Genomic DNA, 24,196 nt, shown 5'->3' with positions numbered 1-24,196 from the left:
GCCTCTGTCTGGGCTATTTGCACACTCCCAGGCTTGTGCTGCTTCGAGGGTGTCTGGTGTATTAGCCAGGGTGGATCCGCAAGGTGCACAGGGGCAGGAGGGGCAGGCTCCTCTTGCTTTGCCTTTGGTGGTCCGCTTTAGGAGGGTCCCTGTGACACCGGGAGGGAGGCAGACCTGTCCGAGTGATGGATCTGCAGAAGCACAGCATTGTGTGTTTGCGCAGTGCAAGCAAGCTCATGAGGGGAACTGGTTCCCTTTGGTTTTTGGCTGGGGATGGGCGAGGGAGATGGCGGTGGCGAGCGCCTTTGTTCCCCGCCAAGCTGAGTTCTGTTGTCCGGGGCTCAACAACTCTCCCTCCCGTTGTCCTTTAGCCCTCCTGCTCTTAGAGCAGAGCTGTTGACTTATAACATTCCAGATGTTAAGTCCCGCTGGCTGTCAGAACACACTCCCTCCGGCCCCTCCGCTTTTGCAAGGCAGACTCGGGGGCTCTGCCTTGCCGGGTGGGCTGGTTGCCCCTCCACTGCCCTGGCTCTCTCCCGCCAGTCCATGAAGCGTGCACCGCCTCTCTGCCCTTCCTACACTCTTCTGCGGGCCTCTCGTCTATGCTTGGCTCCAGAGAGTCTGTTCTGCTAGTCTTCTGGCAGTTTTCTGGCTAAATTAGGCAGATGTGGGTGGAATCTAAGCGATTAGCAGGACGCGGTGAGCCCAGTGTCCTCCTACACTGCCATCTTCACCTCTATTCTCACATTTTTTGTACATCATTTGCCACTGTCTGAAATTATCTTATTGATTTATTTATGTTACCTTCTTTATTTTCATTTTGCAAGATTATGGATCTTCTTTGTCTTACTTACTACTGTATTTACTACTATACCCTTAGTATCAGGTGTTTATCTCATAGTAAGTGCTCAGTAAATAACTGTTGAATGCACTTAGTCTCTTCATTACCGAGAGATGATTCTCACCGACATTATGCTAGAACAAATGCATATAAGCTTACCTTCAAATGGCCATGGTGATATGACATAGCGATAATGAGTTGTGTCTAGGAAATGTCTCCTTTAGTATTTAAGAAGTTAATTATCTAAATTAATTTGATGGAATCTTTCTAGGCAGCATTTAATCTCAATCCTCCATTTGCAAGATGTCCTGATAACATGAAATATGGTGAAGAAATCTCTACATGCATTTACCTGCTTGTTCCATAAGACATAAACAAAACCATATTGTGTACATTATCTTCAAATAATGTGAGATATTAGAGGGAGAGATGCTGTGGTGCCCTTGCTTTCTGGTTTGGTGTCTTGGCTTACCTACAGTGATGCTTCACAAACTGACACTTGAGACTGTCAGGAATGTCTTCTTAAATCGTCCTGTTAAATTACCATTATTTGCTCCATCTCGTGCATTATGCTGCTGGCTACTGCAGCTCTTTATTCCCACCTTTCTCAGTTGCTGAAGGTGAATTCAGGTTACAAACTATATAGTTCTATAGTAGCTATTACTTGCCTTTCCTGTACTCTATTGCTGAAATTATCTTTGCTGTCCCTGGGAAAGATGGGAAGTTTATCCTTTTTATTGTCTGCTTCATCTTCTTTCCTCTCTGACTTTTCTTGATGTCCTTGTTGAGTTGTTTCTCATTTAGTGGATCTAAGGGCCTCTCTCCAAACTCTGTACTTTAATGTGTTGCAACCATCCATGTATTATGGTCTCATTATACTTAGAAATGTGTACAACCTGTCAAAAATAATTTAAACTTTCCCTAATGGGTATTTATGGGCATTGAATCAAGGAATTGAAGAGAACCAAATTGTAAATCAAAATCTGGCATGGAACATGCTATTCTCTCGAAAATATAATTGTATCAAATATAAATACTTTTTCATTGAATTGCTTTTGAACCAAACCAACCAGCAAGCAAACAAAAATAAACATCACCTAGAAAATTTTGAGAGTAAAGAAGTATAACCTTAAAACTTGAGTCTTAAAATTACACAAGTATATTATCTGCATATTTTTTTGCTAAATTCAGATATAAAAAAAGGAGCCAGTTGTGCCAATAAGCAGAATCACCCCTCTGAAAAGAGAAAATAGGGCCTTAATAGGGAAACATTAAAGAAGATGCATTCCAAAGCAGAAGGACAGATGAGAAATCTATGTGATAGAACCCATCTTGTTCATGTTAGAATCAAGAGCATCAGATTACACAGTAACATTGCCAAGAGCATTCTATATACCTTTGCATATACCTGGGCCCACAATGATTCATTAAAGTTTAATTCAGGGGCACCTGGGTGTCTCAGTTGGTTAAAGGCTGGACTCTCGATTCTGGCTCCGGTCATGATCTCACGGTCCATGGGATTGCACTAACAGTGCAGAGCCTGCTTGGGATTCTCTCTTTCTCTCCCCCACCCTCTCCACCCCCCACCCCCTCAAAATAAATAAATAAACGTTAAAAAAAGATGTATTCATATTTCTATGCACGGCAGATAGTTATCCACAAAAAGTGATGACTAATTCCCAAACATCTTGGGAAAGATGAGTTTTGGGGAGAAATGAGAGACGGTGTGGGATAAAGGGTCCTTGCATCACCATTTATACACCTCACCACTGAATAATGTGTACAAAGCCTATTTAATCTCCCCCTAGTGGTTCCCAAGAATGACTGCCTGCAAAGTACTGAGAGAAGAGCTGTAATCAACCCCCCATCCCAACACACACACACACACACACACACACACACGTACACATGCACAAGCTGTTTTGTCTCCTGATGAAGAAAAGTGAAAGCTTTGAAGAATAATAAAGATAAATCATATACTGGTTATTAGGAAACCTTAATGAAGACCTCTTCTTCACTAGGTAGTAGTCTTGCTTTTTGAGGATCTTTTACCTTGGTTTTATAGCACACACCTAGGATTTAAATGACTAGGTATATGAGGGTAATATCCCTTCATCAAATGAAATTAGAAACTGCTACTCTGGAAGTCTTCAAACGATACAGAGCAAGAGAGTTACTTCGTATGTTGACCATGACCAGTATCTGGGGCATAGTTTCAAAGTTTTGTTTTGAGCACCCTGTGTAAGGAAACTATGAAATGGTACCATTGTGACTATATATATGGAGAATAAATACACATTTAAAATACAATCTGTTTTCTGTCTATCAATTGGGGCAGACCTCCGGTGTATTATAGAAGTATATGTTATAATGAAAGCTAATCATGAAAATTTATAGTATTGTAAAATCCCATTAAATGAGTGCTTGCCCTGTGAAAAGAAATTGGGAAATTTGCCATCAAATGTAAATTATTGAAAATATATTAGGTGGAAAAAGTATATCTATTTTCTAACTATGCTGTATCAATATGTACTTGAGGAGCATAATGACCAGCACCATTAGCTCAGCCTCCAGTATGTTTATTATTACCTAGGCAATACATTTGGGTGAATCAAAAATCATACCCGGTTCACAGTTTATTTTGTTAATAAATGTGGCCTGCTTAGAACAGCACATGTTTGGAATGACACTGTTCAATGATTGACTTTCCTATACATAAAATAACTATTTTATGCTGAAACAATTAAAAATGCAAAGTCATAAATATTGGGTACAGGTAGACATTTTTGGGGGTCCTAATTCAGTGAAAACATTTACTGCTGAAAAGTTTTTAATGATTTTTTGTTGTTGTCTTCCATAACTCAGGTTATCTGGAATGAATATACCACCACCAATTATCAGCAACAAAAACTGGCTCAGACTGCATTTTGTTACAGACAGCAATCACCGATATCGTGGATTTAGTGCTCCATATCAAGGTACATTTAATGAATACCTTTGCCTCTTTTGATTTGTGAAATGATTTTGGTATATACAGCTACATTTTGCGATAGAAGCAAAATACCTTGTGCCTTAATAAATGGTAATTTGAATAAGCCAAAATGGTCATTCACTTGGTGAGGCAACAATGTGATAATAACTAAATTACAATAGAAAAGTTAGTTGGTTTTTATAGCACAGTGTTCTAAATGAAGAGTATTACGACCTCTAAAAAGTAGTATGTAACAGATATAATGTTTTCCTTTAATAAAGTGGTTCAGCAATCGGACATGCTTCCTAAATCTGCACCACAGAACACTGCAGAAAACCTGAAGTTGTGAATAGGCTCTCCATCAAACGAAATCCATTTTCATATACAGTGTTTGCTATTGCGAGTTTAATAAACCTTGTTAGGATTATTATCCTAACAATTTTTATTAGCAGGCATAATTTTGAATGAGATACAGTTTTTGATGTAGTAGCTTGAAAACACTCTTGGTTTAGAACAAAATTGTTATGAATATGGAGTGTTAATGAAAATTTGACTTCTATAATGTTTAGTAATATTATGTAGGTTTAGTGTACTTAATCTTCAGACTACTTATGTAAATAAATCATTTCATTCTCAGTAGTGTATCAGCTACTGTTAATGGAATCGTGAGCACTGCCCCAGTTACATTTTTCCATTTATCTGTTTTTTTGTTTTTGTTTTTGTTTTGTTTTTTTAATGCTTTCCTTTTTAGTAGTCTTAAGTCTTAGGCACTTTCAACTTTAATATGGTGACTTGAGGCAGCTTAGAGTTAATACCTAAAATGTTATTAGGCCACATACTGTTTTCTGGAATACAAATTTCAACACTTAATTTATATTTTGAAGACCAGTAACCTATCTATAGCTGTCCTATCAATAGGATTTCTGACAATAGTAGTAACAGATTAACGTCATTGGTATTTTGACATTTATAATAATGTATTGGATATCACTGTAATAAAAATCCCAATGATAATAACTTAAAAGTAAATATTTTAGGCAAGAGCCACTGTAGAAAAATCTATAATTTCTATTGCTAATGTAGTTAATTTGAATGGAAGCATGGATGCAAATATGTTCTCAAGTCTATGTATTTCTCATAATAGAATACATTAATCATTATAAAATACTGTATTTTAAAATTGAAAATTAAATATGCATAGAAAATTATTTTTATATATTTTATTAAAAATAACTGTCCAGGGCATAGAAACTTGAATCTTACCAATTTCAGTCAGTGTCACTTTAAATTTGAAATAATATTTTGCTGCATTTCCAATTTAAATTTCTAAATTTGTTGCGTACTTAGGGAATCAGAGGAAGTGTTTATTGAAAAAACAATAATATTGTGGAGACTCTTTATCTCTGGGTTGACCCCTTCCTTTGTGGAGTTTTCCAGCCACATGATTTTATGTCTCTAATTCCCCCTCAGCCATGAGTTAAAGCAGATGGCACAGCAGAAACTCACAAGACTATCATCTTTGACTCACGTGGTGATCTTTTCTACTAGATTCATGAAATCTTTCAGTCAGATGGTCCTCTTCCTTATCTGAATAGAAATAAGGTAGCAATTATTTCAAATTTATGTGTACAACCTGGAGGAAAAAAATGATCTCCTTTCTCAAAAATAAAAGGGCACTTTTTATTTGCTTTATGTTCACGAAACTGGTATCTTTAGATAGCATTGTTTTGCGTTATAAGGCAATGTTGCAAAGCTGCCAGTAGATTTGTGTATTTAATTATTTTCAGTATTCTACTCACTGATCTTACATTGACTTTAATAGTACCTTCAGATTCAATTTGATTTTCTAGCGTTGCCTATCTAGTTTCAGGACCAAATAAGAACATAACAATGAATTCACTGTAGTAAAATAGAAAGCAAGTGTTTTAGGGGGTATGACTTTTTTTTTTCTATTTTCTGCAGGAAAAAAGAGCTCAAAAGAGGGTGATTTTTGGTGTAATCTGTATCTATAAAATATAGAAGAAATAAAGTGGTCTAAGAAAATGGAAGCTATGATTTTATATGATCATGGAAAAGTTTATAATATAAAAACCCACCTTTACACAGATCCTGTTAAAACTTTCCTGATTTAGGCCTGATTATGTCCAAATATTATTTTACCTAGACAACATAAATTCAGTTAAAGCAATTCTTGAAATTATAAGCAAATAAAGAAATTTGGACTAAAAAGTAAATAATAAGCTAACTTAGATAGCTGTAAAACTCATAATTCTGACATGCTGAAATACACGCCCTAGCAAGAAACAGTAATCATGCTAATTTACATTGTACCACGCTACCATTTAATTTTAGCAGTATCTAGATTAAAATCAATTAAAGAGAAAACAATTATGGAATGTACTGTACAAAAGTCACAGCCAGGTCTCCATGAGGTATGGTTTCTTAGCATTTACTTACTTTTGAGAGACAGAGAAACAGAGCACGAGCAGGAGAGCGGCAGAGAGAGAGGAAAACACAGAATCTGAAGCAGGCTCCAGGCTCTGAGCTATCAGCACAGATCCTGACGTGGGGCTCAAACTCAGGAACCTTTGAGATCATGACCTGAGCTGAAGTCGGTCACTTAACCGACTGAACCGCCCGGGTGCCCCTAGTGGTGTACTCAATATTTATTGAGTACTTAATGATTATTATTGAGCTATCTGTCTTTTTTAATTCATTTAATGTTTTATTGAAACTCTAGGTTTCCGAAGACTGATTATTTTCCTGATGGCATTTCTGTTTAACCTGTGTTCTTTATAAAATATCATGAAAATTAACTGCAAGCTTATTAAAGGTTCCTGAATGAATGGCATTGGTGTTTTATAATGTGTCCCATAATGGAGTCACACTGACATGCTTTCCTCAAAAGAGCCTCCTTTAAATTGTGTTAGAAGCCAGCTTCATGATTGGTTTAGATGTTATAATTTAAATAGGGTTAAGTAGAGGTTGTGGATAACACACTAATAAATGTAGTTCTGTTCTAACTCAAAAAACCTAAGAAAAGGCTTGATTTAAATAAAATGCCTTTGATATGCAAATAGCTTCTGCCTCCCCAGATCCCACACTGAATATTGTCCACTTCTATCTAAAATAAACAAACCATCTTTTTTCCCCTCTGAGTTTATTTATATTGGAAAACCCTTCTTTGAAAACTCTATTATTATCTCTACTGTGGTTTTAAATTTTTTCCTCTTTAATTTTCAACTCTCCCCCCCAAAAACAACTCGTTTCAGTTTCATTTCACTATATTAGTTTTTATGTTGTAAATTCTTGCTTTATTCAAGTTTCATTAAAACTCTTCTAATGAGAACTTGGATGTGCTTCTTCACATGTAAGTGGTGTAACTTTTCTTTAACTGTGGTGTTTGGAAGTTCTCGTATTTATTTATTGAAACCTCCATAGCATTGTCATTTGTTTTTAATTAAAAACCTAAAATCTTTTTATTTTCCATTTCTGTGAATATGAGCATGTGTTCTTATTTTCTAAATTGGAACTAGATTTTCAGATGACACTCAATTGTCCAATCCAGAAAACTGTACCTCTAGATGATGTTTATTTAAAAGTGTTATTTTTTTATCCATAAGTCTCAATTATTCAAGTATGAAATACTATTACAACACTTTTCATTTTAAGTTGTTCAGCATATCTAATTTTTTAATGTGCAAAGATTCTGTAGCTATAGATATTCACTAAATTGTCTTTGGCATGTAAGTTTAGGAATTACAACAATATAATCAATTCCAAATATCCAAATATATGAATTTTTCTATATTATAGATTGGCGAAGTTTTCTAAATTCTTACAGATTTTATCACATTTTTAATTTACCCCTTTTTCCCATAATTTTGATTATTTGATTCTTCTTATACAGGTTAATATTTTATAGATACTTATTTCCATTTTAACAAATATACATCTATAGTAATACAGTATATTTTAAAGTTATGAGGTAAAATACTTTATTATATCATTTCTCAAAGAGTTGTCACCATTTTGGGATCAGCTGTGTATCTTTTTGGTGACAAAAACATATTTAATGAATGAGGCTTTCAAATTGTATTGAAAATGCACTGCCATAAACCTCCGTTACACAGAGGCTCGTGGCATTTTAGACACACATAATTTAAGTGAAAAACAACTTTCAAATGGTACTCCATTTTTTAAGATTTGGAAATGTTTTGACATAAATGTGAGTGCAGAGTTATTGAACAAAGATAAATAAGATTATCAGGGATCCAGGATAGTATGTCAGGAAAAGAATAGACTTGGAATCAGAAGATAAGGGTTGAATTGTGAGGTTGCTAATTGCTGTCTGAGTTGTGTGAGCCTTGGTTTCTCCATCAGTTAAAAAAAAAAGTCATGCTTGTCAGACACATAATTATTGTGCAAATCGAAGTGTATTAAGATTTCTATGAGTAAAAGACATGCAGTAAACAAAGATTCTTCAGTGGAAATAAATAATCAACCACATGAAATGGGTGAGAAACACACTTTCTAACCAAGAAGTAGAAATAGTTTAACAATTGTGATCAAACATAAATTTGAATCCAGGAAACACATGTAAAATGAAAAATGCTACGTTTTATAAGCACGTGTCTAAATTTCTCCAGCAAAAAAAGCACTTTTCTTTAGAACTCAATTTTAAAATGTGACTTAAAAAAAGAGGAGAATCAGTTTCCTCTTTACAACATAATTATTAAAATAATATAGTTCACATTTAAAAATGGAGCATAACATCAAAGCAATCTGTTTAATATATTTCTTTCTAATTTTGCTAAGGCATCAGTTTCTTGTGGAACCTTTATACATCCGTTTTTAATAAAGCACAGGGAATCATTTGTGATCACAAACTCCTCGAATTTGATCACCATCAGTGAGAGTCTTCTTATTTCAAGGTTGGAGGTGAGAGTGTGACATAGTAAGAGAAGATCAAAACTTTTGATTTGGATAGTTTCAGTGTAAGTAGTTTACTGTAATAGGAATGTTGGACAGGGACAGTTAAGTGACTTTCCTGGTGAAGACAATGAACAGGGCTTTTTAGCAGAATTCAAGAAGTTATACACACACACACATGCACACACACACACACATGCACACACACACACACATGCACATGTATGTATGTACATATGTTTTATAGTAGGTATTTTTTTAGTGCATAAGTGAAAAATGTATAAACTATGTTTGAATTATCTCAATCCCTTTTTCATATATTAGATGAAATGCATTAGTTTAAGCTTAGGAAGTAAATTATTTATGTTCATTTAGTGAGTTTTGAGAGAATAAGATGTTGAGTTTCATTGGTGAATAGTGTTTGAGAATAACTTCTAATCCTATACATTATTTCCTTTTGATTTTATTATGAACATCACTTTTTTTCTCTTCAAGTCTCCTTCATTGCTAAATAATTACTTTCATCTGGAAATTCTCTTTTTGTTCTTTTAAATTTTATTGTGAGGTTCCTAAAAAAAAAACAAACCTTCTTTTATTTCTTGCTTTATAAACTTGTCTGGTCTATAGAGTTCATTATTGTAATTAGTACTATGTTTACACAGCCAGCAGAGATAATGAAGATATTTAATAGTCAAAATGGTGAAATAACCATTGGTCTGTCTAAAAGAACCATTAAAAACTCTCTGATAGTATTTTCCCCTGTGATGTAAATGTATGTTTTATAGTCCCTGCCAATATAACATTTAAGTCCTTTTACTGCATTAGTCGATAATGATAGAATTAAATTCTTCCTTAACTAACTTTATATACTTTTTCATTCCCATCCTTAAAACTCATTTTCCAATCTTCTTATATATCCCCAGCCCAAAATTCTGTTCAGAAATTATGGGTGTGTTTGACAATAAGCTGGTTAATTGTCATTTCATTTCAAATTTCTCAAATGTAGACATTTTGCTGTGAAACACAACTTATGAATTCAAGTAAAGCATTGTATATAAGAAACACAATGTTAGTGACTAATTTTTGCTTAACTTTAGTCAAACATAAGCATTTCTAGGAAAATACTTTTATCTTGCTAAACATTTTAACATTTATGAATTAAAATTAAGCCATATGCCTGACTGTATTTAGAGTTGGACCATAGTTTTAATATATAAAATGAGATTTTAGATATAAAGTAGAATATTAGGAATAATATTGCCTTTATCCCACCTTGCTGTTTTATAGTCCTTTCATTCTCTTATGAGTTAACTATATGCATTAACATGGAGACTACTTAGAATTATTGATGGTCATCATTTATGAGAAAATATTTTGGAAAAATTACATTCAGATTCTGAATAAGAGAATCACTTAAAAACAGGTGATAAATGGTTTTTATGCAAAGTACAGCCAGAAAATTGAAAGAGAAAGGACATGTGTGCTTAAGAAATAGTCACAGAAATAAGCATATTAAAGATTATATGGAGATTGTTATACAATTTTCATTATTTTCTAAGGAATTGAATCAATCTTGATAACATTGATATGAGAATGACTTACAGTGGAGGAAAATATCGTAGTTGTTATTTTAAAGAAATATCTTTAATGCTTACATTTGCTAAGTGTTCTTTCCTAAGCCAGTATTTCTATTGATTCTTTAAAAAAAAATTTAATGCTTAAAAAAATCTTTACTGTTTGCTAAGTGTTCTTTTTTAGGCTGTTGCTTAATCCATTTATATAAATCCTTTGTTGATATACTTTAAAAAGTGAAAGGCAAATTATATTAACCTTATGTTACAATCTCATGGAATCTGTGAGAATCCAGAAATATCTTAGTAAAATGATTGTGACTTAGATTACTATTTTTAAATACAACAACTACTATAAATAGGAGATAATTGTCAAATATCCAATTGTAATATGAGTAATACTTTCTAAAACATATAGTAGGTTTAAAATATAGTGCTTGATAACTATCAAACTGAAAAAAAATCATTTTGGTATAACATTTTAATGTGGCTCATACTTTCCTGCAAACGATAGAATAAATTTACCAATCTTTTCTAGGAAAAATGTCTCTCTTGTGTTAACTCACCTTCCTTGGGGCAAAGCTCAAACTTTTAGGGATTAGATCACCCTCTTCTTTTTTAAAGAAAACTTTTAGATATAAGTGATAGCCTATGAGCCCTCATAGTGATGGGACGGAATAGACTACTCTTGCTCTCAATCATAAATAGTAACCAGTTTCAGTGGAGATGTCACTTCTTGGTACTTTAGAATCCTGTAGGCATCTACTGCTGGTGTCCACGAGGCAACTCATGGCATGCTGTTTAAGCTTGGTCAGTTGTCTACTTTCTGACCCTACTCCATGGCATCTTGTGTGGGGTCTTCCCGTCTACTCTTTAGCTAAAGCTCTTTAAACCTCATTTTCTACTATACATTCCTTTTCTTTTTTTCCTTTACTGAGCAAGGCTCTGTGTTAACTCATTCATACCTATCTGCCACCCAGTATCCATCCATTGATAAAGTATAAAATTACCCACTTGTTGGACACATTTTACCCTGGTGCTCTGCTGAATCTGGGTATGTCTCTAAGGGGCTTACATTTTTCTATAAGTCAGTGCTGTAAGATTTCAGAATTAATCTCTTTAGTAAATGTAGCTTAACAAATTTATATAGGTTCTTGTACTATCTCTAACTAACCTCCATCCTCCGTGAGAGTTTTTACAGAAAAAGGCAGCTTAGGCTTTCTGTTCCTATTGGATGGCAGGAAAGCTATTCTTTTTTTTTTTTTTTCCCTACATCATGTCCTGAGTTTTCACTAATCATGGATTTTATAAAGCTCTATTAACTAGGTCTTCCAGGTTTGCCTCTTGATCTGAAAGGGGAACTATTTGAAATTTATGTTTCATAATCTCTTTCACCATAATAGAACTCTCAAGACTAATACCTAGATATGAACTTTAGAAATATAATATTTAGTCAAAGTTTTATAAGACTTCTCTTAAATCAAAGTGATCCAAAGGATTCAAAGAATGAAGAAAATCCACAGTATCAAGATTAATATATTTTAGATTTAATCTAAAATTATCTAGATTTAGATTTAAACAGTTTAGATTTTCGAAATAGTCTATTAAGTTCAAAATTGATCTCCTCAAAGAAATATACATATTATATTTCCTACATAAGTCTAAAAATATTCTGTACTGATTTCTGTGCTGTTATTTAAGCTATATTTACAATTGCAAATTGATTGAAAAATATGTAAGTCTATAATTGCTATCTTTATTATCCCAACCAACTCTGGACTAGTTATTTTAGTTAATGTAATTTCTATCAAGTATTCAAAACTTTTCTAATGTAGTGAATTCATGAATAATATTTTTTTGTCTATAATTGTTTGACTCTCTTGCATTTCAAAGTACATCTGGTAGATTACCAAAATTGCCATCATTTTATGGTAGTACCTCATGGTGATCAAATATTGTTCTACTTAGTATTCATTTGTATATAAATATATATGATAGAGTTTTACTCCCATTAAGAATTCTTAGAGTTGCCTGGGAGGCTCAGTAGTTTAAATGACCAACTTCAGCTCATGTCATGATCTCGCAGTTCGTGACTTTGAGCCCCACATTGGGCTCTGTGCTGGCAGCTCAGAGCCTGAAGCCTGCTTTAGATTCTGTGTCTCCCTCTCTCTCTCTCTGCCCCTCCCCTGCTTGCAATCTGTCTCTGTCTGTCTCTCAAAAATAAATAAACATTAAATTAAAAAAAAAATTCTTAAGTGCTAACATTTATTGTCTCTAGTGAGGGCAATTTTGTTACATCACCTAAGCATGAGTACGTAACAAAAGATAATTGATTAAGTTGGTGTTTAACAAACAAAATTCAGTGTTTTATAAATTCTGTTGCAATGACAAGTATATTGAACAGGTAATTTTGTGTTTAGTAATGATTCAATAATTGTACAAGATGGCCTCCAAAGGGCTTCAATCAAGCACAAAAATACAAGCAATCAAACACACTGTATATGATTGATTCTTCCATGTTGGCATTAAAAATGGAGTCTGAAGCAACACTTGTGGACCTTACATTCATTTTACAGGCAGTTTTACTCTGCCATTCAAAAATAAGGTCATAAAATTAAAATTCCAAGACTTTTAAAATTCAAATTGACAGATATCCAGAAATAGTAAAAGGTAATTTAAACAAATTTCCTTCAAATGATAAAGATAATACTATGATTTTCCTGAAGTGTAGAATTATATGGCAATGGTGGTCACACAGGGGTCAATTTGGGAGTCCACAACGCTCCAGAAACACTGGGTTAAAGAAACTGGAGTTTTTTTTTAATTTAAGCAAATAAGACCTTTCAGGCTTATATAGGACCTGCTCTTCCTCAAGGTACACTTTGGGAAATGATTCTATAAGGTATGGAAGGAGGGATTGGCTTCATGTGACAACAAATTCATTATCACTTAGCCTGAACTTTTCTTCAGTTATTTAATTAACTGAAGTATAAATGAGGCAGGCAAATAGCTAGTGTTATTTAATTAAACTAAAATCATGTTTGGATCAAAACCCCATTTGAGAGTATTATGGTGCATTTATTTATTTGTTCACTTACTATCCATCTAAATTTATTCAACAAAAATATTCCTGAGCCCTTACTTTGTAGTAACACTGAGCTAGGCTCTGATAGTCCACAGGCTCAGAATTCAGAGTTTCCTATCTAGTATGTGAAAAGATGATTAAATATTCCATTAAAAAAAGATTTATGAAGTATTGTAATTAAGAAAATGCAAGCTCATGTGGGGAGTGAAAGAGAATACATGGTCCAAGAAAGCCTTGAGAACACCCGGCACCTGACTTGAGTATCGAAGGCTGCAGAGTCGTTTAAGGTCAACTGACAATGTGATATCTATGCTATGAAGCTGTGTTAGTCCACTATGGCCATACAAATTATTAAAATGTTGAAATAGTGCTGATTGGTAAATACGTAGCCTCTGTCATTGGTCCAAGAGTATCTGAACTGCATTCCTGGCTCCTGAACTGCCCCATCTCTTTCAAGACTCACTGGATTGTCCCGAAACATAACAAGTGGCTAATAGCTGGCATAATAGGGCACCTTCTAGATACTGCTTGTGACCAATATTCCCAATACAGCTTCTAGTCCCTACCGGCTGTTATTCAGTGTTCTTAATATCACTCCAGACCTTCTGGTTAATGACAAATTTAAAGTGACCAGCAAAAAACAAAACAAGACAAAACACTGCTGTATATTACTATTGGATGATTTTAAAAAGACGTGTTGTTTAGTTCAAAGAATAGCACTTTTCTATGCAAATTAAAAGATATGAGCAGTATAAATATTCTATCTACTATATGAAAGCTAGGAAACAAATTTTGAATTGTTTCATAGCTACCTGGTTTTATAATTTGCAACTCCCTAAAGACAGTGACTGTGTCCTTTATCCCTGCATCCCCAGAGTTTAGCATTATTATAGGTGCCAAATAAATGTTGAGCAAATGCTTGAATGTTATAAGTTCATATGTGTGTGTCACAATTTACAAAGTATCTGCACACACATTATCTCATGCAATCCTCACATCGACTGCATTATTGTCACTGTTCTACCAAACCAGAAACAAAGACTGGCACGAGTGACACAAGCCTGCCTGGCACAGGGACACTCACGCTAGGTGGCAGGTTGGGGCTGCACACCTCTGGCTGAGCCCTGTGCCTGATACTGCATCACCCAAGGAAAGGGGCATATTTGTGTAATTCACTTAGACATCCTATTTGAGGTAACTGCAGTCCTTCAAAAAAAGTGTTAAGCCCAGAGTCACAGAGTCACATTAGAAAATAGCAGAACCAGGGCACCTGCGTGGCTCAGTCAGTTAAGCATCTGACTTTGGTTCAGGTCATGATCTCACAGTTTGTGAGTTCAAGCCCTGCATCAAGGCTCTTGTCAGCACAGAGCCCACTTCAGATCCTCTGTCCCCCTCTCTGTCTGCCCTTCCTCTGCTTGAACTCTCTCTGTCTCAAAAATAAATAAACATTAAAAAAACTTACAAAAATAGCAGAACCAGGTCTTAACCATTAGGGGCTTTACTTTTAAAGCCTATGTTAAATCCACTGTGAACTCCAGCCTTAGTTATCCTCAGATTTGCAAATTTGCAGAATTGGTATTTTTTTAGAAAAGGCAAAAATTCATTGAGACTCAAATTTGGTGAATAAATAAGTGAAAATTGTGGAAATACACTGTCCTTGATTAAAAGTGACATTTTCAGGAAACAATGATATCAGTTATTAAATTAGTTAATATATGTAAAGCATTTTGAATAGTGTCTGACAGAGAGTAAGCATTATATAAAATGTTAGCTATTATTACTATTATCAGCAGCAGCAGCAGGAGAAGCATCATCATCTTTATTGTTTTACTAAATGACTTGGAAGGCAATTTCAAGCATATTATGAATAATGGGGTTATTATTTGAAATGAAAGTATCTCAACTTTTCACAGTAATTAGTTGGAGACTCATATTTATTTGATTACATAGTATAAGTGCTTATTTGTTGATTAAAAAAAGGAGTCCATTTAACACAGGTTTCAATACAGTAGATATTATAATGAAAATTATTCCCAGTAAACTATATCAAATATTTAACAGACAAGTGTCTTACAAATGAACCATTGAGATAGGAGCAGAGTATATTCATTGCTCTACTATATGTCTACAGGGTGAAACAAACAATAAAATCATCTGTTATAGGCTTATTTATCTTCTTATTAGATCAGGTACTACTGACTGTTATTGGAAAACCCAAGAAGGAATCTGTAGCCATAAAAGTTTAAGTTTAAGCCATAAAATAACCCTTATTAGGAAAGGCAACAGTTTCATTATACCCAGAATACTTTTGGGGGAGAAGGTCAAATTCAAACATTATATTGTTGGCCTAAAAAGATAGCAACTTTGTTGCATTGGGACATATCCTCTTTTTTTTACAGAAAACATAAGTACCATTTAGAGTTTCCCTAACTAACATGAGACTCCAGATTTTGTGTTCCTAGACTTGTGTTCAGCTTCCAGTTAAATACTTATCTTTCCAGTTTATCAACATAACGGAAAGCCAGTTAACTCTTCCCTGAGGTAGATGTTTGAGGAGGAAATAGCAACAAAAACTAAGATTGTAAAAGTAGAGAGGTAGAGATTACCAAGAATAAATTTCCTTTTGCACAGGTGTTGTTCTGGAAAGAGCACTGGACTAGAAGTTGGTAAAACTGGGTACAGCCTCCACTCTGTGATTTTGAAAGGATTCCTTAGTATTTCAAGACCATGAGGTCATTAGATAATGGGACGATATAGACTTTTTCCAAGTCTAAATGGAACTATTTGACGTCATGCCAGTAACTCACAAAAGTTTCTCTGATGAGAGCTCAGTTTCACAGTGGTATACACACACACACACACACACACACACACACACACACACAAATGCATATTTTCTCTTAGCCTCACATAAAGAAGTAAAACACATAAGCAAAATAAAATTTAATTGTATTCAACTAGTAAGTCCAAAATATTAACATTTCAACAGTAATGTAAAATATTAATGGTATATTTTGCATTGTATTTTTCAATTAAGTCTCAAAAATCTAAACGTGTGTTACACTTACAGCACAGCTCATACTTAAATTTCCAGTGCAAAGAGTTGTTTTTTTAATATGCTAGAGGAACAATTTACTTATAATTAAAGTGATAAGTGCAATATTTCAATTTATTAGTAACTGTGATTTACCTATATTTTTCTGTAAATTCTTACATAAATATTCAAATAAATGGGAATCACATTTGTAAATTTCATGTATGAACTATGTTTATGCATAAAACTTTCAAATAAATACATTATCATGCTCCACCATTATATGGTCCAGCACTTTCACCACACAACTGCCTCTTACACCCCACAACAGGTAAAATAAAATGTAGTACCAAAACAATGAAGTTGTCCTTAACAGAAAAATATTTCGTGCTGTTTCTAAGGTGAAATTAAAATGAATTAGAGTAAAATAAAATTAAAAACTCAGCGTTGCAGTCTCACTAGCCACATTTCAACTTCTGGAAAGCCACAGGTGGCCAGTGGCCAGTGTCCCGCCCCCCACAGACACCGTGAATAGCCCTCCTGGGCAACTGAGCTGCTGCTTTCCAATTACAGGAAAGTACTAAATATGCTCAAAACTCACGATAAATACGTGGAGACAATATGACATAGTGTCATCTTTCCCACTGTTCCTCAGCTTTGTGTGACTGTCCACTGATTCTTTATGACTTACTGTGTATGATCATTGGACTGCAGGATGTGCCTTATTTTAGACCTTTAGAATCTATAATTATCAGAAAAATCATGATTTTCCTCTCCACCGCATACAGCTTCAAATAAATCCATAAAATAAAAGCATTCAACAAAATTTCTGACATTCCCCTTTCAAAATTTTTAATACATTAATTTCTTTGAAAATCAATCTTCCTTTTTTTTTTTTTTCTTTTTGGTTCCCTTCAGCATGCTTACTCTGCAGACAAGTGGGACAGACAGATCTGTCTTTTCCCTACCGAAAAGATACGGAGATGGGTTAAGCTTATGTTTAAGAAATGGGATGAATGCTGCTGATTATGTTCTGCTTATCTATCGTGGGCATGGTTTCATATGTTCTGTTGTTTCATTTTTTCCATAAGGATACGCATTCTTTGATTCACAAAGTATGATAACTTCAATGCAAAAAGCAAAATATCCAAATGCATGTTCAGTTTTAAGAAAACCTCAGATTTTTTTAATTTTATTTTTTTTTTTAGTTTTCACTGTTGGATATACTAACACATTCTAATAAATAATTTCCAGAATTCCAGAAAAAAAGATACTCTCAACATGCTTCTTACCCAGGATGAAAACTCAGGTCTTGTGATCACATTAACCTGGAGAATTCGTTTGCTGGGGTTGTCATAACAAAATATCACAGACTAGATGGCTTACGTGACAGAAATTTGTTTGTCACAATTCTGGAGTCTGGAAGTTCTAAGATCAAGATGTAGGTAGGTTTGATGTCTTCTGATGCTTCCCTCCATGGCTTGCAGATAGATGGTCACCTTCTTGCTGTGTTCGCACATGGCCTTTCCTCCATGCACACTCCTGCCTGGTATTTGTCTCTCCGTGTTGAAAATTTGTCTCCTTGTAAGGTTATCAGCTATATTGGATTAGGGTCCATCCTTAAGTACTCATTTTAGCTTAACCACCTCTTTAAAGAATTTATCCCTAAACACAGTCACATCCTGAGGCGCTGGGGTTTAGGACTTCAACATATGAATTTTGGAAGGATAAAATTCAGCCATAAGACACAGTTTCAATTCTATAATTAATATACCAAGCCTCAGCTATTAATCAAATTACTAAATGTAACTGAATGTTAAGTTCTTCCCTCTCTCCCATACTAGCACTTAGTAGCCAGGTTCAATGGACAGGGTTGAAATTAGCTGATGTGTCTCCTTCTTGTATTTTCTCTTTCTTCTAAACTCCTTATTTGCTGCTGTTTTAGGTTTTGGTAAGATCAAACAGAAGTAGAGCACAGAAGAGGTAAAGGGATTGGTCTTGACCTCAGTCCTAAACTGGCTACATGCTCACTGGTCCTGATTTTCAGGCTGACTCTGTCATGGGCAGTCCTAGGGCTTTTTCAGTGATTCCAACTGGGCCTCTCACTTCTGCAATTTCTTCTCCCAGGGGGGTGCATCTAAAGGGACACTTACTGGACTTGGTCACCAGCCACTTGATATCCCCAGCCTTCTTCTGCTGAGGTATTTTTTTTTACTCCTCAGGTACCTACTTGGAAAAGTCCCCAAATGGTACTGTTTTAAATCTCCAACACCCATGATCTTCCTTGATCAACCAGAAAAAAAGTTTTGCTCTGAGAAACTCAAAAAGCAGGCTTACTTCAACACAGAAGCTCTCTCTTCTCTCACCCTCTGAATTTCCTCAACAGATGTCAGTTTTAGCTTATTCCTGTGTGATTTCGACTTTAGCTTTCTCAGACGTGAACAGCCACCAATCTTTTCTGTGTGCCAACTGCACGAAACAAATTTCATAACTGAGTGATCCCATTGAAGCCCACATCACTAAACTAGCACCAGAAGGTATCATTCTTTCACCTTCCCCCAGAAAGGCTAGGAAAAGGGTACCCAATGATCTGTAAGGGTTCGCTCAAAGGAAACAATTTCACCGATCTCCTCTCTTCTCTGTCCGCTTTTAACATCTTTGCTCTGTCCAAAGTGTCCAAGACTCACGAAACAGATTCGTCTCCATTTCTTTTGAAAATTATTCATATAAGAAGCTTAATATGTCATACATTCATTTAAATATTCTAATGTCTATGGAATTAATGCTTCCACTGAGGCTGAATCAGGAACAGCCGCATTCTAACCTCCTGGTATACACTTCACACACACACACACACACATAGACCTACATCTATCGAAATGTTACACACTTGCTGAAATCAGCCTTTATACTTTGACAGAATATTTCATAGCCAAAAGGAACTATACCTATCATTTTTGGTGCTTGGTGTAATATTTGTATGGTTTGTATCTTTTTAATTGTAGATTTTCTCTCTCAGTTATCTACCTCTCACATCATGATTTAACTCCTGTGATATTGTATGGTACATAAATTAAATATGAAAAATCAATAAGGAATAGGTAATTCAAAATCAGACAATAGTGTGAAGTTTCTGAAGGCTAGGATGAATCTAAGGTAAATAAGAAATGGCATATTTCAAGTGTGTGTGTGTGTGTGTGTGTGTGTGTGGGTGTGTGTTTCTGTAAGAGAAATTAGGAGAGACACTAATATTAAGATGAAGATCTAAAGTTATATGTTGGAATAGCAGTTACATCTCTGGTTAACTATATCAAAATTGTGAATGCCTTGAATCTTAATTTACTCATAAAGAAACTGAGGAAGATGGATTATGTAATCATTATACTCTTTTTTAGGTAATTTTTAAAATCTTGAGTGATGTCACTTCTTTACATGGTACATCAGTGACTCTCCATAAATGATTTGTAGATGACAGAACAATTTGTGTGTTTGTGTGTGTGTATATATGTGTGTGTGTGTGTGTATAAATTTTTAGGGGAGTTAATGTGAAGCTCTGACTCTAAATGAGGATTAAATCAAATGAACTTGATTTCTATATGGTCTTAATTTAAATTACATAGTTTATATTTTATGAATATGTCAACATACAGCACATATCTGTCCTAAGATGGCTTTATTCATTTAGTATTTTTAAAATATTTTTGGAAGTGAAAGTAAAGTTTATCAAAGGTATATATGTGTATATATATATATATATATATATATACACACACACACACACATATATGTATACATATATATATACACATATGTGTGTGTGTGTATGTGTGTGTGTGTGTGTGTGGAGAGAGAGAGACAGAGAGACAGAGAGAGAGGCAGGGAGAGAGAGAGAGGAAGAGAAAGAGATACGAACAGAGCCTCCAGGAGACTAAGAAAGGAAAAGAACATGAATTTCAGCCTTGCCTGGGGCCTATGGATCTCATTGGCAATTATGGTATGGTGCATGTTCCCTCCTTGGCATCCAGGAACTGGTCAGAACAAGGACCCAGTCCAGCTGTCTTTCCTAAGTCATCCATTCCCCGAAGTCAGGGGTCTTGGTTCAAAGTGTTTGGAGTCAGTGGTCTTGTGTTTATGATGACCCACGAGTCACTCCTTGGATGTTATCTATTTTGCTGGAAGCCTGTAAAGATATTAGTTCTTTGTCCCTTACAAGGAGAACACATGCTATTTGCATTACAAGGGATTTATGGAGTGAGGTGGGGGTGCAAGCCCCAGCAAGAATAGAAGCAGAAGCAAAGGAAACAAACCATCTTTTTTAAATGGGGTCCCTTTAGGTTCCAATGTTTGTTTGTTTATTTATTTCAAAAAATGTTTTTAATGTTTATTTTTTTGAGAGAGAGAGAACAGAGAGCGAACAGGGAAGGGACAAAGAGAGAGGGAGACGCAGAATCTGAAGCAGGCTCCAGGCTCTGAGCTATTAGCACAGAGCCTGATGTGGGGCTTGAACCCACAAACCTCGAGATCATGACCTGAGCCGAAGCTGGACGCTTAACCGACTAAACCACCCACGCACCCCTCAATGTTTATTTTTTAATTTTTTTTAATGTTTACCCATTCTTGAGAGAGACAGAGACAGAGACAGAGTGTGAGTGGGGGAAAGTCAGAGAGAGAGGGAGACACAGAATCCGAAACAGGCTCCAGGCTCCAACCTGTCAGCACAGAGCCCCAAGAGGGGCTCGAACTCACAAACCGTGAGATCGTGACCTGAGTCGAAGTAGGGCACTCCATCAACTGCGCCACCCAGGCGCCCCTCAATGTTTATTTTTAATAAAGTCCCAAGGCATCTGAACCTTGGCTGTGTAGCCATAGTTACTTGTTGCTTGTGTGCTCTGGCAGTTGAAGACCTGATCAAGAAACATAATATGTCCATCCCGTCTGTTTTATACAATGACTTAGTGGTGGTTCCTGAGGGATTTGTTTTAGCCATCTCTTTCTCTCAACCTCTCCTGATAAATATACAGATATCTCTAGATAGGCAGATGAACTTGATGTAAGTTAAATAATACATCCATGGAAATTTAAGCAGGGCACTGAGTTTGTTCTAACACGATTAAAACTATATTTGACAATTTTAAGATTTATTATTTATATCTTTAAATAACATTTACTAAATATTGCCAACCATGAATAAATACTTTAATCAGTAAATTAGAAATTTGGCCTCTAATATTTACTCCCCTTCCACAAAATTCTAAATAACAATTGCTAAAGTAAACTAAAGTTATTTCTTGGTGCACAGATTTAAATTTTTAACTTTTTCAATTGAGTTGTTTTATTGATTCCACAGCTATTAAATTACCTTGAAAGAAAAAAAAAAAAACACTAACAGAATCTAGTGCTAAATACTCTGAATGAAGTGCTGTCCCCATAACTACTGACTAGAGGAAAAGGAAAGAGGTCAAGGTCCTTTCCCATGACAATGTTATTTTGCAAATAAAGGACTCAATATTTTAAGCTTTCCGCTACATTGTTCACTAACTCTTCTGTTTTCTCTCATATTTTCTCTCTGTATGTTGAATGCCCTTTAGTATGTGTTTTGTATAGATGACCCTGAAATATTCAGATCTTCCTGTGAAAACTCTTTCTAAATAATTTATAATGTATTTTCATGCTACACTTCTGTGCTTTATTTTGCTACACAACTTCCTTAATAGCTCTGCATAATGCACTCCCATTTAATTAAATGATAAGTAGGGCTGTAGGCCAAAATCAATCTGAATCTGAATGGGATCAATTTGTTTCATACCCTACAAGAGGATTTTATTCCTTAGTATTTTCATAGTTAGAGAATAACCTACTTTAAAGTGGTACAAACCTAACAGAAAACTTTACAAGAATGTCTGCATCTGAGGGCTTCTTTAATCAACACGATGTCAACAAAACCAAAAAGGAAAAAAAAAGTGACATCCCTTTTGGAATAAATTCTATTGTTATAGTGTATTTCTGTCATTACTTTTTACTTTTGTGGAGAATGTGGAGCTTAAATATATAGTATAAATATATGAATTGGAAAACAAATATTTTATATCTGAGGTCTGTGTCTTCACAGAAGTGGCAGAGATATATTGTCAATGCTGTACTTATGTGACACATATATTATTTAGATTTTATTTATGCATTGTTGAAATGCACATTTTCTTATATGATGTAATTTTAAGATAATATAATACTGGTTTCTAGTCTCTGTAGCATAGTAGTAAATAGCCTTTCTGGAAGCAGTATGTCTGGAGTCAAATCTTGGTTCTTCCATTTGTTCCACAATTATGCTTTTTATTCATTTTCTTTCCTAAAAACATCTCACTACGTGATCCAAATTCCTAAATTTGGATTCTCTGTTCTCTCCATTCTATATTCTTTTTTCTCTGATCCTATGTTGGTTTTATTAATCCATAAAATATTACTACTGAGGTATCCTAATTATCCTAAGAGTTTATCTCAACTTTTAGATAAAACTAATGCTATCTATATTTTAGGTTAGGTAACTGGTAAAACACACTTATTAAAAATGCCATAGAAAAAAAACAGTAAAAAGGAATGTGTTTGCTAAAATACAAGAGGTCACTCTGATTTTTATAGGGTGCAAAATAAAGATCAAGTTTTGAGGAACAAATATATAATGAAAAACAAGGAAAAATTAGTAACTTCTATACAAGTCAGTTTCTATTAATTTTAGATGTAATAGCAGGTTTTGAGTTCTCACTGTCTCTCACACTTACCATGATTCATAACCTCATGTAATTATTTAAACATTTTTCACAAACTGGAAATCCATATAAACATTTAGGTCATTTATGATAGATGTCAGATGAAAGATGACACGTTCCCTAAGAAAACAAGTTGACAGGAAAGTCTGTTTCTCTTCACAATAAATATTAGGAAATACAAGAAAGAGGATGCATAATATATGATAAAAAGTGTAACCTAGTCAAATTAAATCATTTTTCATAACTTTAGCCCAACCTGATTAATGAAGTAACTGAATCTTTCTTAAGTTCTGACCTCCAGTTTTCTTATCAACATGACAAAGTGACACTCAATGACACTTGAGCCAACAGACATTTAGGTTCAAGAGATTATTTCAAAATTTCTTTGTAATTAAAGCTGATTATCTCATTAAAGAAGGCTCATGGTTCTGAATCCGTGTTTTCCATTCTCTGTGAGTGAGCATTTATTTTTGGTTTTCACAAAGGTGGTTTTTAAAATTTTTTTCTTAATTTAACATGAGTGGAAAAAAATAACATGTATCAGAAGAAAATTCAAATATTTAAATATAATTTGTGCATGATGAACTTTTTTTTTATGATTCATGGTTATGAATGAAGAATCTGGAAAGAGGAGGCCTAGGTTCAAATCCTGTTTTCATTTTTGAGCAGCGATAGGATCCTCATAAACTTATTTTCTTCAACTGTAAAATAGAGATATTAATATAATCAAAGGGTTGTATTAAATGAAATTGTTTACCAGGAAATTAACACATTATCTTACATACTAAGAACTAAAAAAAATCTCATTATTATAAATTTATATAGCAATTTGTATTTCTATGGGTCATTAAAGTATTTTGTCTCGTAGTTATTTGTAGGTTCCCCTCTTACTAAGGAAATTCCTTAAGAGACACATTCAGCTCACTCCCACAGTCCCACTATGACCTGCCCATAGAAGTCCTTTATCCATTCATTCATTCATTCAACCAACATTAATT

General features: G+C 34.5%; 1 protein-coding gene across 2 annotated transcripts in view; it reads left to right on the top strand.

Annotated features, from left to right (window-relative positions):
- CSMD3 (CUB and Sushi multiple domains 3) overlaps positions 1-24,196 on the top strand; it is a 1,257,946-nt gene that overhangs the window by 460,060 nt on the left and 773,690 nt on the right. For both annotated transcript variants that reach the window (XM_047073797.1, XM_047073796.1), the window contains exon 6: positions 3,707-3,819. In XM_047073797.1, the coding sequence (XP_046929753.1) occupies positions 3,707-3,819 (113 nt within the window). The remainder of the gene's footprint in view (positions 1-3,706; positions 3,820-24,196) is intronic.

Source organism: Lynx rufus, unplaced genomic scaffold, assembly GCF_022079265.1.
Source record: "Lynx rufus isolate CCGP_SWC_20201006 ecotype Redwood Valley unplaced genomic scaffold, mLynRuf1.p SCAF_12, whole genome shotgun sequence".
Classification (NCBI taxonomy): domain Eukaryota; kingdom Metazoa; phylum Chordata; class Mammalia; order Carnivora; family Felidae; genus Lynx; species Lynx rufus.
Note: the sequence above shows the minus strand (reverse complement) of the source record. Positions and strands in the feature narration are given on the sequence as shown.